The sequence below is a fragment of the Desmodus rotundus genome, chromosome 5 (genome assembly GCF_022682495.2).
Source record: "Desmodus rotundus isolate HL8 chromosome 5, HLdesRot8A.1, whole genome shotgun sequence".
NCBI classification, from domain to species: domain Eukaryota; kingdom Metazoa; phylum Chordata; class Mammalia; order Chiroptera; family Phyllostomidae; genus Desmodus; species Desmodus rotundus.
Window position 1 is genome coordinate 148,194,757 of NC_071391.1, and position 18,212 is coordinate 148,212,968.

At 41.9% G+C, this 18,212-nt stretch overlaps 1 protein-coding gene across 12 annotated transcripts in view; it reads right to left on the reverse strand.

The window, feature by feature from the left end:
* Positions 1-18,212, reverse strand: part of LTBP1 (latent transforming growth factor beta binding protein 1) — a 365,905-nt gene that overhangs the window by 84,229 nt on the left and 263,464 nt on the right. For all 12 annotated transcript variants that reach the window (XM_045189319.3, XM_024552641.4, XM_045189318.3 and 9 more), the window contains 2 exons: positions 14,584-14,703; positions 2,355-2,477 (listed from right to left, as the gene is read on the reverse strand). In XM_045189319.3, the coding sequence (XP_045045254.2) occupies positions 2,355-2,477; positions 14,584-14,703 (243 nt within the window). The remainder of the gene's footprint in view (positions 1-2,354; positions 2,478-14,583; positions 14,704-18,212) is intronic.

Here is an 18,212-nt window from a genome sequence, read left to right on the forward strand (position 1 = left end):
CTGTGAGTGTATCTGCAGTTGAACACAGTGCCTGGAGCATGTTGGGTCCTTGACACACCAGAGCGGAAGAAAAGGAAGGTGAAGAGAGGCTTCCCGGAAGCCCGGCAGAGTGCCACCAGACTGCATAACATGAGTGTTCCTAGGGGTGGCGGCGACTGATGGCCAATCCTGGAGTGCCAGGATCCTGAATCCTGGGGTGCCAGGGAGGCCAATCAGAGAGAAGCAACACAGCCAGGATGGCAATGGCCGAGAATAAGAGAGTGGCAATGAGTCATTCATTCCGCATCTCTTTACTCTGAGCATTATCCATCTGGAGTCCAATCCCAAAATTTTAGAGATGATGTAGGATGTGAAAATCTGAGATCATTTATCCGAGGTTGCATGGCGAGCCCCTGGAGAACCGTGGTTCAGGTAAGCAGTGAGGAAGAAGGTGGGCGTGCAAGGGTGTGCAAGGCAGGATAATCATGAGGGGGTGCTGGGGTCAAAATAAGCCCAGAACATCCACAGGGCAATTGTAACATCGATTTGGATGGGCCAGAGAATGCAAGCTGAAGAAAGCAGTAGGACCAATACATTCGGAATATGAAGGTTGGCACAGATGACAAGAGTTTTTAGGAATAAATCAATGAAAAGAAGCAGAAAGGTTGGGAAGAAAGAAGATACATGAAAGGATATGACACTAGAGTAGAAATAGTCATCATGTAAAAGTGAACAATAACTTCCAACACCTGAAATCTTCACCCACCACTAACCCTGGGTAGGAGGGAAGAAATAACACCTTTCAGACGCATGTTTAACTTGGTCTGAGATGCTAAAGGAGCTGGTAGGAAAGTTGCGGATACAGGCCAGGAGGGAAGGACTGGGAACAAAAGGAGTGGCTGGTGTGCTGCTGTATGAAGGGGTAAGGCACCCATTCAGATGCCGTGGGAGATGCTTCAGTTCTGTAGGGCAGCAGGGTCCCTGTCCGCTGACGGCCTGCAATAGCGAGAAATTAACCCTGGGTCCTTCCCTTACATGGACACACTTAGGAAAGAAGAAAAAGTTTACTTATTTTACTACTTTTTCCTTTTGAAAGAACATGCTTTTGTGCATAAAACCATAGAAAGCAAAAGAAAACAATCTATGGATTTAACTAGAAAAGTAATTACAACCTCTTAAAAAAAAGGAATTATGGAAAATAAAATTAGGGAAACCTTAGACAAACTATAGCAATATACTGGAAAAATGGTATATGTAACATACGTGCACATATACATAGGTTTGTATAAATTATATATAAAGTGTTCATATACTTTGATTTAAAAACCTGATAAATGGGAAAAGATATCAATTTATAAAAGAGTAAATACAAATGGATAATTATGCTCATTAGAGGTTATTATTTATTATAATTATATAATTTAAAATATATTGTTAAATTTATTTAGTAATAAAGTTAATATTTAATAAATAGAAGTGGTCAGTATTAAAAGAAATAAACATAGAAATATTAAACCTTTTACAATAAAAACATACTTTTTAACAATTAGAAGTTAATGTTCTATCAAAATAGTAAAAATCATTCAGAACATTTTATCAATATTTCCACTTTTGTGAATAAAGAAATAATCCTAAAATTCAGGCATAGGTTCTTTTTTAAAAATGTGACTGTTAAAGACCTTTTTTCCACATATAATAAGAAGTTGGGAAAAACGTGTTTGTTCAACACCTGAAGAACAGCAAGGAGATGCTGATACAGCAACACACTGCAATGTTACGCGGCTTTTTGAAATACTTTTGAAAAGCACTCTTAATGAGATGTCAAATTCTTACATATATTATTCAGTAACAAAAAGCAGGATTCAAAATTATATACAGAACATGACTATGTAAAATATCCATGAGATAGAAATGTCTATGAATGGGATTATAACATTGTTACCTTACCTTTTTTATTTTCTGCATTTACTGAATTTTCTACAATGACTGTATGTTGTTTTTTTTATAGCAATTTCACCGAGATACAACTCACATGCCATGCAAGTCACCTATTTAAAGTATGCAATTCAATGTTCTTAGTATATTCACAGAACTGTGCAACTGCGTATAGTATTTACGTAACCAGAAAAAAAATTAAATAAACAGATCTATGGTTTATAGACGCTGTGTAAAATACGTTGTCTTCCTTTATGCAAATAGAAATGGTCTGTATTTAACCACAATGAGGAGCCACTTTCAAAGATGCCAACCAAAATGTGCCCCATGTTACTCAAACTGAATGACAGGTAGCGCGGTCCCTTTTCGAAGGCTGGTCACTCTAACATACTCTTCACGGCAGCTCACAGAAAAGTGAGACGTTTGATCGCAGCGCTCACCTTTGCAGTGCTTGTGGTCTGGAGTCGGGCTGTAGCCCTTGTGACAGGAGCACATGTAGGAGCCTTCGAGGTTGGAGCAGGTGCCGTTGGTGCAGACCTTCGGCTCCAGGCACTCATCCACATCTTGGAGAATGTTGCATAACGGACAGGGAAATTAAAAAAAAAAACAGACAAAGAGAGAAAAAAGAAATAACATGTGAATAAGGCTAAATTATTAGAAGGAAAATAGTGGATTTTCAAAAGAGGGGAAGATTCTTTAAGATAAGCTTTCAAATTAGCCCTTAGAAGGAAAAGAAACCAGTGTGAGCTGCATAGATGCTGGTCCTATGCCTTAATCTACTTTCCACAAAATAACTCAGAAAGGAACCAGACACGCTCTATGAATAACTTCAGTGGAAGGCTTGCTGTAGACAGGAGAGCAAAAGAGAGAGCCGTTCTAGAACAACATCTACAAGAGAAAACATGCCAAGAATCAAAGATGCACCAGCTCCGCCTGCAGAAGTGGAGTTCACCTGGATGGGAGGATTCTCAGAAGCCAAAGATACGCTTACTGACCCACAGACGCCACGAGGAAAAATGAAGTAAGTGAAAAAAACCAATAAAACCAATGTCATAAACACCAGCCAGGGCACAGACATGAGCCTGTATGGGCAGTTGGAAGGTATGCTATTGGCTGAGAAGGCAGGTAAAATAATAACTCATCTTTATCAAGCATTTACTGCACACAGGCCCTAAAGGCTTCACCTATGTTATCTCACTTAATCTTAACAAAATCCAGCTGGCCATTTTACGGAGAGGAAGGAGCCAAGACTAAGGGAAGTTCAGTGGCTCGCCCAAGGCCACGCGGTTAGAAAATGGTGGCTCTGAGACTTGCACCCAGACTTGACAGCAAAGCCTGTCCTTTTGCCTGACTGTGAGTGTCTGCCATGGGGTGAAGTCTAGTTATGTCCAGTGATAGAAACGGAGAGAGCTATGCTTGTTTTCAGTATTTGCTAACACGGCACTTATAGCAAAAATAACCATCTAAGGGCTCACTGGTTTCATTCAACAACATTCATTAAGCTCCTATGAGAACATTATTAATTCTGGGCCCCACTTGAGTGCCCCTGGGTAAGTCCACTGTGTGTTGTAATGGGAAGACATAATTTAACATGAATGACCAAAACCTTAGAGGAAAAACAAAGCACAAAGTGCTAAAAGCACACACACACACACAGCATCGCAATTTAGGCTTAATTATATAGCAATCGGTAACTTAATCTATGCAATTTCATCATAAAGCAGACAGACAATAAGGAGGAAAGGCTCTTTTGTGTGTGTGTATGTATGTTGTTCTGGTTTTTGTTTTTAATTATATTTTATTGGTTATGCTATTACAGTTGTCCTGATTTTTCCCCCTTTGTCCACCCTCCACCCAGCACTCCCCAATCCCTCAAGCCATCCGCCTACCACTGTTCATGTCTCTGGGTCATGTGTATAAGTTTTTAGGCTACTCCATTTCCTCTCCTGTATTTCACATCCCCATGGCTATTCTGTAACAACCTATTTGGACTTCTTAATCCCCTCACCCCTTCACCCATTCCCCCACACCGTCCTCCCATCTGGCAACTATCAAATGCTCTCTGTATCCATGATTCTGTCTCTGTTCTTCTTGTTCACTTAGTTTGTTTTTTAGGTTCAATTATTGATAGATATGTATTTTTTGCCATTTTATTGTACACAGTTTTGATCTTCTTTTTCTTAAATAAGTCCCTTTAACATTTCATATAATAATGGTTTGGGGATGATGAACTCCTTCAGTTCTTTCTTGTCTGGGAAGCTCTTTATCTGCCCTTCGATTCTAAATGATGTCTTTGCTGGGAAGAGCAATCTTGGCTGTAGGTCCCTGCTTTTCATGACTTTGAATATTTCTTGCCACTCCCTTCTAGCCTGCAAAGTTTCTTTTGAGAAATCAGCTGACAGTCTTAAGGGAACTCCTCTGTAGGTAACTAACTCCTTTTGTTGGCTGCTTTTAAGATTCTCTCTTTATCTTTAACCTTTGGCATTTTAATTAGGATGTGTCTTGGAGTGGGCCTCTTTGCATAATCTTGTTTGGGACTCTGTGCTTCCTGACTTGCATGTCTATTTCCTTCTTATGTACAAGAGGAGTACACACTCCTCTTGTCGTTGAGCCTTGTTAGCTGTTGGCAGATCAACAGGAGGGATTTACCCAGGCCAGTCAGCTGCAATGTCTAGCTGTGACCACTGACCACCAGCCTCCACCCTCTGTGGAAAATCAGCTGAGCAGGGACAGGGTGGTGGTGCTCTGACGTGATCTGTAGCTGTCCACTGGGTGGGCTGGCCCTGGGTTTCCCAGGTGGTGGAGGCCAAGGTCAGCCCCCACCTGTGTTTTGCCCAGGACCACCCTACCTGAGTTATAAAGCAATCTGAGATGACTGCTACTTGTTCTGGGCTTAGAGATTCCCAGATGAAGCCAAGCTGTCAATCTAGGCTGGCTGCTGCTAGTGCTGGACCTGGGGCTCACTGAGGCCAGCTGCTGCTTGTTTGATAGGATTTAGGAAGCTATGAAGCATCAGCCAAGACCAGCCATTCATATAGAGAAGCAATTTGGCTGGGCCCATAAGCTGGGTGTGGTGGAGTCTCCGGGGATCTCCAGGGCAGGTCATACAGTGTTAGCCAGGTTAATGGAGTCTCAGATATAGTACAACTTGCCAGCTCTGAGGGGAAAGGGTTTAGAAAAGGGACAACGCCCTCCACTCGCCTTGATGCCAGGCACTTCAGTTCCTCATTTTATGCCACTGGTGCCTTTCAAGCAGCTACCCCAGTACTGGAGCTCAAAGGGAATGAGTCCAAGTAGGTGATTCTGAGTGTAGGTTCTTTAAGACGAACTGCTTAGGGCTCCAGAAGTTTCTTCCACCAACTCAATCCTGCTGGTTTTTGCAGCCAGAAGTTGTGGGGACTTACCTTCCTGGCACTGGAACCCTGGGCTGGGAGGCCTAATGTGGGGCTGGGACTCCCCACTCCAGAGATATCCCTCCCAAATTTTAATCTACCACACATAAGTGAGGGACCAGCCCATTCTGTGTCTACACCCCTCCTACCAGTCCTGATGGATGTGGTTTCTTTAATTCCGTAGTTATCAGACTTCCATCCAACTTGATTTGTGACAATTCTGAGTGGTGGTTATTCTATATCTTAGTTGTAATTTTGATGGTTGTGCGAAGAGGTGAGCCACATCTGCCTATGCCACCATCTTGACCGGAAGTTGTTAGATAAGGCTCTTGCTTATATCCATTTCATTTTATAATGCTCACCGCAAAAGCAACAGAGCTTTTACCCTCTTAATGTTAACAGGCAGAGTCATGAACACATCAACAAGAGATCTAATTTTAGGTTAGCAATCCAGAATTCAGAGTATGTTCATTTGCACTGCACTTCATGAAAACTCTATTCTACCTTTCTTACAACAGAACTGAGAAATAAAGTATTACCAAGATAAGGCAAAGGGGCAAGTGTGTGTGTGTGTGTGCGCGCAGGTGCATGCCGTATGCACGCTGAGAACAAGCCAAGCAACTGGCACTGTCTGGGTGCTCTACCGCACTTTCCCAAATCACTAATTATGGTGAACTGAGTGTTCTCCACAACAACAAAAATAGCACTTCCAGACCGACTCATTATCCATGCTTCCTTTGTGGGAATCCACTTTCGTACACATGGAAAGCACACAGCTTGAAAGGAGAAGCCAGACATTGAAGCCAAAGTAAATAATGGGACAAAATGAGCCTAGACACTAAGCATGGAAACTCCTGAGAGCAACGTGAAAATATCAAGTCTAGTATCTGGTCTGGTTTCAAAAATGTTAACGAGTTGAAAAATGTACAATGTATGGGTTGCTATCTAATTGTGCATGCACCAGGGAATGTGACTTACAGGGCTGCAGGATGTAATAGCGAAATCAATTTAAGGGCATATTTTCTCTAAAGTAAATTAGCAGACATTACAGATTACTATGCATGAGATACTTATAAAAGTTCTATTTTGTCAGGCTACTACCCTGATTAATTATGAGGCAGAATGTCTTGAAATACCTTAGTAGTCTGATGTGTTTATTCTTCTCTCTACTTATTACAGACATAATTGCATGGAACCAGAATCCTTTCAAGTCAACCATTTACATGTAGATAGAGCAGTTTCAATTCAATGAGTACTTGGCCTTACTGGAGCTCACGTCCTTACGGAAATAACTATATAGTAATATATCACTAAAGTCACTCTACGTGGGGTCAAAAGGTACAAACTTCCAGCTATAAAATAAGTCAGTCTTGGGGATGTCATATACAGCATGGTGACTATAGTTAATAATGCTGTATTGCTTATTTGAAAGTTATTAAAAGAGTAGATCTTAGAAGTAACTCATCACGAGAAAAGAAAAAAAAATTTGTAACTACGTATAGCAATGTATGTTAACTAGACAAATATTGAACCACTATGTTGTACATGTAAAACTAATATAACATTATATGCCAAATATACCTCAAGTAGAAAATACAGAAGGAGTGTATCTAGAGTGTGGCCTCACTCGGTGAATGTAAAATAAACTCAGAGTTGTATCTTTTTAGCCCAGACTGACCTCCTAAACCACAGCTCCCTGCGTCCAGCGGGTCAGTCCGAGAGAGCCCTCTGAGTGTGCACGCCAAACCGATCTTTCCCACAGCCTCCTCTTTGTGGGTCTCCCACATCCACATACGGGGACACTCTCCGCGCAAACGCCCAAGTCAGAAAGATGGGCACCATCCTTTCTAAACTGAATGCTTCCCCCACATTGCGTTTAGGAACAAGTCATCAATTCTACCTTCCAAATATTGAGATCTCCCTCAAATACCCCCACTTTACTTCGTTCCTATTCTACCGTTCTCTCTCACATGGATTACTGCCAGAGTCCTTTGTTTCTCCACTTCAAGTGGAGCCCTCTTCCGGTCCATTACCCCACCTACAGCCGGAGTAATTTTTCTAAAATACAAATCCCACATCAATGGTGTTGCTCCTGTACTTTGAAAACCTTCAGTGGTTTCCAGTGTTATTCCAGAGTTTGGTCAAGGACACTGACTTGCGGGGCCCTGAGTGGCGGGGAAGAAAGAGCTGGCCCCACAGTCCTTACTTCCAACCTTTGGGAGAATCAATGCCATGTGACAAGAGGTGGCCCCGCCCACCTCACCACCCATCACTCACAGCCCCTGGCCCTGGCAGTGGAGGGAGATGGCAATGCCTGTGGTGGTTTGTTTTTTTTTTATACTGGAGACCAAAATTTATTTTACTCTAAGATTACAGTCTTAAGGAACACTCATGTTACCCAAATTCTAACAATGCATATACATAATGAGTTCAAAGGGAAAATTTATCATGGAAAACACCGTACCCACAGAAAAATGGCTTCCAAACTCCAAAAACAAAATTACCAATGGGCTTTTGGGACAAAACCGGAAATTCAGTGAATGAATTAAAACCTCCCACAGTAAGGAAGTTGTCAGGGGTATGAGGCCAGCACTTGGTGGACATGACTGTTCAAAAGTTTATGATTTCTCCTCACTATACTATTGCCCAATCCAAATTAATCCTTCTCATCTGTCACACCCTGAGAGACTCTAACAAATGCCGTGTTGAAAACTCTAAGTGCCACGCCTACAGAATTTCCCGACGTATTCCTCTGATAACTCTATCAGAACAGGAAGTCAAGACAGCCTGGCATGATTTGCCCCTACTGAACCCTGGCGGATTCTCAACGGTCATCACTTCCTTTTAAAAACGCTTCACCTCATCACCTGAATCCTGCAGTCTACAGTTCTTTGTCAACATCAATAGGAAGTTCATCGGTCATTAGTTCCTGACTCCACCTTCTTTCCTCTTTGGGGGTAAATGAGGACATTAATCTTGCTCCAGCTCTCTGGCAACTTTCCATCCCCACAATTTCACAAAGACGACTCCCAGCTGGCCAACAATTCCACCTGCAAATTCTCTCATTGCCTTGGGATGTATTTCATCTGGGTCAGGAACCCTTTTGAAATTTTCCTGTCTCAAATCCTGGGAACACACCAGACGGCCTGGAGACCCCCGCTGGTGGGCCTGACCTCTAAGGTACAGAGGGTATTCGGTGGCTGACTGGTGGGTCAGGACTGGTTCCAGAGCAACTGTTTGCCTGCATTACTTCCTGTACTTTCAAGGAGAGCGATCTGTCAACACTGTGAACCAGTTATTTTTCGGAGTCCATTCAGCCTCACTTAATTCCCCAGTGACCAGCATGGGCTTCCTGAGGGAGCACCATTTGATATACAGAGAAAACACCTTACTCAATCACTAGAGCTACATGAAAATCTAGGATTATGCCTTGCCCCAAATATGCCATTACATCAATTATCCCTTAACTATTCTCCACACATAGGCTTTTATACCGAAGATGACAAGAGAACACATTTGACAGGAAAGCAAGCATGGCAAATGAGACACAGATGCTGGCGAGGCCAGTGTGACAACCACCTCGACTGCACTCAGGGTACAGTGTATCCTCAGGGTCGCAGGCCCGCCTGTCAATATTGACCACGTTAAAATATGCAGCAGCAGAGCTGCCTACAAAAATACATGTTCCTCAAAGACTCGTCACTGCTTTTCCGAACGGGAAAACAGCTAGCGCTTTGCACAGCTCAGATAAAGGGCCAAGGACAACCGCACAAGCTCAATCCGCTAATCCCACCAAACCACTGGCGTCTTGCCTTACGTGTGCAAAAGAACATCTGTCTATCAGCAACACTCAAAGGGGCTACCTGCGGTGCAGGTCTGACCCGCAGATCTAGAATCCCTGAGCCACTATTACTGCGACTTGCAAGGGATGATTCCAACCCGTATAGATTTCTCCTTTCTGTGAACTTAACTTTCTTATTATGTTCATTATATTGCTTTGTCCTTGAATTTTCTTGGGTGGACACGACAGAGACAGGAGATACTGTACAGAACAAAACAGAACACTAGCTTTGGAGAAAGAGGACCTGGGATCTTGACCAGCTCTGCCATTCTCTTACTTGTGACCTTGAGCAGGCCGATTAACCTATTTGGGAGTAAATTTCTCCTTCTGGACTACAGGGATCATAGCCAGGAGGACCAAATGAAACAACGAAGTCAGAGCCCTTTGTGAACTATATAAAGTGAAGTGTTTTGTTGTTATTCCCACACAGGCATTTCCTTTCACAAAAGTAGTTTTGTTGTTTGTTTTGTTATTGAGATGTAATTAACGTGTAACATTGCATAAGTTTAAATGACGCTTTGATAAACTTATGTATTGCATTACAGTAGCACCAGCTAACACCTGTCTCACATCACATAATTTCGATTTCTTTCCTGCTGTAAGAACAACTAAGATCTAGTCTCCTCAGAGTTTATAACTCAGTACTGCTGTCCATAGTCACCACGCTGTGCCTTCGATCTCCAGGACTTATTTATCAACTCATTGCAAGTTTGCGCCCTTACACAACATCTTCCTGATCCCCATCCCCCAGTAACCACATTCTACTCTGTTTCATTTTGCTGTTTTACAATTTCAAATCTTCTCTGGCATTTGGCGGGCATGTAGTTAGGTGCTCAGTAACGATTTATTGACTGATGAGAGATTCCTTAGCATATAATGATTTAGGGACAAGTCTGATATTGACATTTTATAACATCCACAAAAGGTAGATGGTAAGCTCAGTTGCCACCTTATGTAAAAAAATTAATGTAGGATGAAAGCCTCCAATTCCAGGTAAGTCTCTGAATATTTATAGACCCCATAGAGGTTAACAATGAACCTGAAAACTTGAAAATAAATCCTAGTGTGAAAGGAAGTCCTAGAACAGTGAGCTCTTCATATTTATTCTGCAAGTTCTCTGAGCATGGTTTTGGTTAGAACTGTGGTTAACCTGTTGCCAATGGATTGAATGATACTAAGTTCTTCAAATGCCTAAGTCCTATTGGAGTTACAAAAAGCAAGGGTGAGTCACAAAAAAATCATTAACTTAATTAGGGGCTGACAAAGAAGGACTACTCATAATAATCTAGGAAAACATATGACATAAGATTACTCAAATTCATAAAAGAAAGCTAGAGTTAAAAACGATATGAGATGAGCTTAAAGAATGCCAGAAAGAAGACAGTTATACAGAAATGTTCACCATGTAATTCACTTTAACAGGCCCCAGTCATTACAGCATTTCTTGTATTTCAGGACAAGGGAGATAAAAAGGAGGGTCACGGAGCTGGGAAAAGAAGGGTTATAACATTCATTGGGTCCTTCCTTATGTCAGATACCTTACTGGGTGATTTGTATCACTTACTTAATTCTGACAATAAACTCCATGAAAGTATTTCAATCCCCATTTTACAGATATTAAAACTAAACTTCAGAGCACAGCGGTCACATGGTCCCAAGTCTGTCTAAATTCAGGGAAATAGGATCTTTGTGTCAGAGTTACTGTAAAGTACCTTTAAACAATTCAATATTAGAGCATTTCCTTTGGGGAATGGTTCTAGTCCGACTGGAGTCAGACTAGTTCTCCGTGAGTCAAGAGAAGGCTGTAAATTGAGTACCTGTCAGGCTGGCTTCCCTTAAGAAAAGTCCTTGTTGAGCAGCCAGGAACTAGACAGAACCCAGGGTGATGAAATCGTCATTAGAGGTGGGGACTGAATGGGCAAAACAAGTCCAGGTGGGATGTGAGGTCCAAGGAATACAGTGTTGAATAATGCGAGCTGCTCCCAAGAAACGACCAAAATCCACAACTTAAAAAAGAAGCAGCTACATTAACAGAGGATCCAACAACAGCTGCTGGAAAATATTGAGGGACAGATATTTTGAAAGTGGACAATAAACTTCTGAGAATGAAGGATTGTGTGTCCTGGGCTAAACACGAGGAAAGAGTGTGTTGCTGGTGACACCACCTGCTGTCATTTTACCTGTCTCTGCCCCAGACAATTCCTGTTCTAATTCATTAATCAAGGAGAAGCATCAGTCAGTAAGGTCCAGCACACGTGGCATGAAGACAAAGAGGCTATTGACAGCTTCAGCATTCAGTTAGTGAAAGAAACAGAAAGTGTAACCGGCATCATATCCCTACAGAATACAAGGGTCAAAATAGTGATTCTTAATTCCTAATTAAACCATTTTACAGAAAAACGAACCAAATCAGAATGAAGATGGACAAGTTAAGAAATAAACAAGCATAATGCCAAATAAAAGTACTATTATGTACAACAATGTACACATTTAATTACCTAATTTTAAAATATGCAGTAAGAGGAGAGTAGTAGAAGAAAGCTACTTAAATATATGGGACAAAACAGCCCCGTGAGGTAGTATTTATTTCTATGGATGACAACCAGCAAATGCCAAGTGTAGGGCTTTTCTTCAAACAGTAGGATCTTGGAAATTTTTTAAGTCATTAATGTTTTCATACATTAAGTTGGACCACAAAAAATCTCATCAATGTATTCTGAACTACCTGAACTAAAAGGATATAAAATGACACTAGTCACAAAAATCTGTTAAGAGACAAAAACAGCAGGTTAGCAAGGAACACCTTGCAAAGGATGGGTCTCTGACCATCGCAGAATCTCTGACACTCCCCGGTCTCTCTCAGGCTGCTTGTCTTTCCCACATGGCACGCACCACATCGGACACACCACATGCTTCATCGCTGGCGTGTTTATTGGTAAGCGCCACGGCTCTAGGGTAGAAGTGCAGTTCGGGGAGGGAAAATATTTTATTCACGCTCCAATCCCTACAGGCTAGGAAAACTCCTGGCTCATGGTAGGCACTCAGTTGTTAAATGTGTGAATAAACGTATGTTAAGTTGTGTTATCAACTCAAAGATAAGCTTAAGTAAGGCCTACACCTTCTGGAAAGTATTTCAGAATACTGCAAGTACGAAGGTGAGAACTGAACTATACAAAGGAACAGAAACAAAGAGATATGGCTGGGTATCCGTGAGCACTGTCAGAGTTCAGCAGAAAAATCCAATCCATTCGCTGGCTCGCTACGAGCAGAAAGGCTATGTCGCAGTGTCTATTGCTTTTGTGTCACACTCGACTTTTCAACACTCGAAAGCTCTGCTACCATAAAAAAATTATGATGGAAAATCCATTTTGGGATAATCCGCAAAAGCCCTCGTGCGAAATTTAAATGAGCACATGTCCAATCCAGCCATGGATGGAATTGCAATTATATCACAGAGAAGCTTGATCTACAGGTGACAAGGAGCCTAACATTTCACCCAAAACAGAAGGAAAAAGTGCACTGCCTACTTTTAATAGGAAATGCATGGCCTTAGGAATGTGAACACGAAAGCTATTGCTTGGAACAAGTGGCCGCGTGTGTGACTTTGGTTGAGTAACAGAGCGACTTAGTATTTCTGCCTACGATTCCACTATCTGGTACACAAAGTGAAATTACTTTTAAATGAGGTGCTGTGTTTCTGTCACCAAAACTGGAGTAAAGGGGTCACAGTTAGATTGGCTGTATACATCTAGCTATGAGAAGTCATTTATTATTATTACCCAATCTAGATAAATGCATTTATATCGAAGAATAATCACTTGCCAGTTTGGTCCGTCACATTCCATTAGTAAATTCATGAATCAGCGCTGTGTTTATACCAGCATTGTGAATGTTAGTTATTTAAGGTAAAGTTCAGGCTCTACTCTTGGATTATAATGTACATCAGTATGTGAAAATGAGAACACGAATGAAACCTTCATAGACAACTATAAAATTCATGCCAAATGAGAAAATTAAAACCAAATGCACTTTCTGACCAGCACGCACTACATAAACAGATTCTTATCAAATAAGCAATTAATGAAAAAAAATCTTTTCTTCTCCCCAAAGAGCAATATCTCACAATTCCATGGATAGAGGCCCTTGGGATGGGCATGAGGTTCAGGGACACCTGCACCAGGCACAGCTCATGCTGCCAGGTGGTGAGTGCAAAGCTTTGACATTGGGCGTGTTTTTGCCAAGTCTACTTAACCCACCCTTTCTGAAACACCTAAATGTCTTCCCAGAGATGTAGAAATGGGCCAACATTTTTAACAGACCCAGAGGTCTGGCGCAATCTACCCCTCATCTGGCAGCAAATCTTTCCTTGATCTCTGTCCTTCAGCCACACTGGCCTTTCAGCTGCTGGAACATGCCCTTCTCTCTCTACAAGCCCCCCCCCCATGCTGTTTCCTTTGTCCAAAGTGTTCTTGCTCCCATCCCTTCCCCCAGTTAAAAATTAACTCAAGAATTTTCCTAGAGGCAACTCATTCCATCATCACTGTGCATTTGCTTTGATTGATGAGCTGTCTAGGTGAGTATCCCTCTCCTGCACCAGAGAGTAAGTTCCATGAGAAAGGCACTTTTGGGGACCCTCAGTGTGTCCTGGCCCTCCTTACACCGTGGGCACATAGAGTAAGTTCTTCAGCATTTGCGAAAAAAAGGATAGAAGGACTGACCCGATGAAAAGTTTAACTCAAGTTGCCAGAGTCTAGCACGGAGTGCAACAGACTTCAGCTTTAAGGAAAGGATCGTATGGCAGACAGAAACACCCAGGAAAGCCACAAAAGGGAAAGCTAACTAGAGCACAGGTCACTGGAACCGAAGCACACTTAGCACTTACTTCCTGAGCGCCTGATGTCGGTACTAAGTACTTACTAACTACTTAAACAAATAAATGTATGACTATAAGAGGCATGAGCAGTCAATCAAGATTTCTCTTTCTGTGTCTGCTCTTTCTGGTGCAAGTTTTTGTGTGTGTATCCTAATTCTGTTTAGTCTGTGGTAGCTGCTTCTTATGCTTTTTCTCATTTTTTAAACATTTTACCTTCTACCATTCTCCTCCCTGTGCTGACTATTTTATTCGGTTTTCATTATTTATTACATCAGGGATAACAATGTGTTTCGACCAGAATTATTTGTTGCTCATAAAATCACACATTCTTCATGCCAACTCATTTCCTTATTTTTCTCCATGGTTAAAACTTCAGAACTTTTCTTAGAAGTTTTCTCAGAATGATAATGTTGCTTCTCAGAATGATATATATGGATTGTATTTATATATTTTGAAATACTATATATATATATTTTGAAAGAGGGCTCAATGGCATTGTACCACTGTCAGAACACAGGCCAGACAGAAGAAATAAAATGATGACAGAACTCTCTAGTACCTACCGAGACACTGCCCGTTCCATCCACGGAACCCTTCTGTGCAGGGAACACACTGGTAAGATCCAGGAGAATTCACACACTGCTCACCCGGACAAGTACTTGGAGTCAAACATTCATCAATATCTGAAAAATCAAAAAGGCAGGTCACGGACATTTTATGAGGATACCAAAGCAAACTCTTACTTTTGTAACGAAGGGGGAAATGCGTGTCCTGTGCAGTGGGAAAAACAGCAACTGCCCAGTGACAGACTGGATCCACAAGCACGCGGTGATAATGCACGGCCAGGTGCACCTGAATGGAAATGTTTACATGTGCTCCAAAGAAGACCTTGAACTCAATTCTGCAGTGGCAGGGCCAGAACTCCATTCTGGGAGCCGGCAACTTCTCTGGGGCCACCGTCTCGGCATCAGACTTTTCAAGTCATGTGCACCTTGCCCGAAAAAAAAAAAATAAGGGTGGGGTGAAAGGGAGGGGGCACACAGGGTAGGAAAATAGTAGGTTTCCAGTTGTTTGAATAGAAAATAACATAATAAGTAATAATATAAGAATAAACTTGTTTTGCATATTCTGCCCTACCCTGCGTGTCCGCCCAGCCAGAGGGTGGCTCTGAAGACACTTACTTTTCTGGGGAAATCCTTGTTTTGGCTCCCTGGGCCCAAGAACATCCTGTGTTTGAATAATTTAATTTCATATGATAGGAACTCCTTGGAGGTAGGAGAAAAAATTAGGAGAGAAGAAACTCATCACATACCTCCAAGATTTTCCAGAAAATACGGTGAAATAATCACACGATGGTATTTTCTGGTAATGCACCTTTCTTTCCTCGTTCACAGCTAACAAAAGTTATTAATCACTGTTCTTTTCAACGTGAGGAGAAAACAATGCCTTAAATATGGCTGGGACTGTGTCAGAGACAATAGCTGTAGGCATCTTGCAGAAAGGTAAAACCCAATGCAGGAAGAAAGTCGAAAATAAGCGGTAACACGTCAGGTACTGGCCCTATCTGAAATAAGTGTTTTTCTGGAGTTGGATTTTGAATTCAAGTGAGCAGATTTAATGTTTAAGTGTTCCAATATAAAAGTATATAAGCCCTCTCATCACACTTCCAGTACAAACAGATATTTCAGAACATACACTGAAAAGTGAAAGAAATATATAACGGACACACAGAACAGACATGGGTGTTCGACGTCTTCATTATGGTGAGTTCTCAAAAGTCACTTCCCATTATATGCCCCAGATGTGTGTAAAAAATGTTTAAGTAAAAAAGTTGAAGATGATATTAACAGAATAAACACCAGGTCAGCATTGTAATTATTTTTCCTATCAGCGAAAAATTCTTGCCAACAGACGATGACACACAGTGATGTTTTTTCTTTCTTTTTTTTTTTTTTTTTTAGGTCAGATGTTCTGGGACTTCTTGTTCTACAAAAAGATGATGCTTGCCAGTTTCACTTTCCAAACAGTATTACATTATTCTCTGGATGGGATATTTTCTTAAATAGAACTACAACCGCTAAGTCAGAGAAGGTCACTGAGAGAGGCTGGTCCGATAAACAAGGCGCAACGCTGAGCCACACAGGATAACCTCCCTGAATCCCCTGCTGCTCTCACCTCTGCTTCTTCCTTCATGTATAAATTAGGGAGTACCTGACTGGTAATATCTTAACGGAATAAAGTAAGGATGCATGAGATAATGTCTGTAAACTACAATAGGCTCCTTGGAGACTGGCGCAGTTTGAAAGCAACTCTGTTAGTGACAGCTGAGAAAATCTTCGGTGAGCCAGAAGCCCGAGGACCTTTGGTCCTGGTCCATGACGAAATTAGAAAATAGCCATGTCATTTGGCTCCTTCTTCCTCTCAAGCCTTTTCATGGGGATAGAATTATATATTATTTAGTCGGGGAATTCTGGTAATAGTTCTGTTAAATAATTTGCATATATTGAATATTACTGAATATCTCCTGTTTTGCATTTATTTACATAATTTTCAAATTTCTTTTCTCCTCCTTTCTACTTTCCATGCTTATGGTATAGTTATTACTTCAATATCTTATCTTCCCATTCTGAGACTGTGTGTAGAACTTAAGGATCAGTATTTGACTTCTTTGAGGAGTGTTGCTTTGTACATAAATGCTTATCAAATAAACCCACGTCCCCCACAATTATAGCTGTACGGAGAAGATCTATATAAAAAGGAAAGGAGTCAGGGAAGGGGGAGGTTTAAGAAGCTAACACTTCTTCAGAACTAATAAGATAACAGGCACTATACAAGATACTGCAACGTGCCTTTGTACTTTCAACAACCCTGAAGAAGGTTAATTTCACGGCTGCCATTTTACAGATGAAGAAGTATTATAACTTTCAAAGGGGCTAAGTAACTGGCTCCCCAGCAGACAGTTACTAAATGTGGGTCGAGAGCTGGGCCCTGGCTCTTCCTCCCTCCTGATGTCATTCCACCTCTCCTGAGCAGAGAGGAAGCTGAGAGAGAGGACACTTCACACCTGTACTCTACCGCGTCCCTGCCCCTCGGCTGTCTGGGGACAGTTCACAGCTCGGTTCCAATCCGAGCTGACCACAGATCCAGTGACATACACCATTCCCACTTCTCTCTCAATTAGAACGAAAGGGGCCAGGGCAAGTGGCCAGCAGGAGGCAGGTGCAGGCTGCCAAAAAATGTCTAATTAGCTTTCCCTCCAGACTTGGGTCATTAGAACTGGGAAGAAAACCAAACAGCAGAAGCCAAGGGACATGAGAGCAGCCTGCCCCAACTTGTCCATCTCTCCCTCGCTTTCTCGAGACCTAGCCACACTAAAAAAGAGGCTGATGCTCAGGCACCAGGCAGGGGACCCCCTAGAACCAGCGCCATCCCCATATCCGGGCTCCTTGAACACTTGCTCAGGTACCCCTGCGCCTTTGCCCTTGAGTTTTCCATGACAGGATTTCAGCACAAGTTCAAGGTAATTTTCTTTTCTTGTCATGTCTTTGTCTGGTTTTGGTATCAGGCTTATGCTAATTTCTTCATGAAAATAATTAAAAGGAAAGTAACCACTGTGGTTTCAAAAGAACTTATGTGTAATTTAGACTCAAACATGAACATATTAAATGGTCCATCATTTTGACCGTGCTGTAAAAAGTTTTCCCAACATTTTTATAAGGAGAGCGAACTCGCCGCTGTGGTCAGTCATAAAGAAATTTTTATCTAGCACAGTTGGAATTTGACCTGGAGATGGTCAGACAGAGCTTCTGTGGAGAGTCTGCAAGCAAGTCCCAAAACGTTTGTAAAAGCAGCAAGTTGAGACAAAGGAATGTACCAAGGTGAAAGGTCAAAAACAAAAAACCAGTGGTGGTTACACCTGTACCACGTCCTCAGATAAAAGATCCAGACACTGTAACTAAGTCTGGGCTTGTCCTAACTCTGCAAGTAACTGTTCTAATGTGATTTCACCTGAAACACCAGAGAAGGACCATCCTGAAGCACCTAAGAAAGAGCATTAAGACAGAAAACAATCCAGACAGAACCACTGAAATGAGACAAAGAGGCTGTGACTCCAGAAGGTGGGAAGAGCTTAGACGAGCTGATGGCCGGCACAGACTGGTGGAGGGAACACCAGCCCTGCATTTCGCAGTCA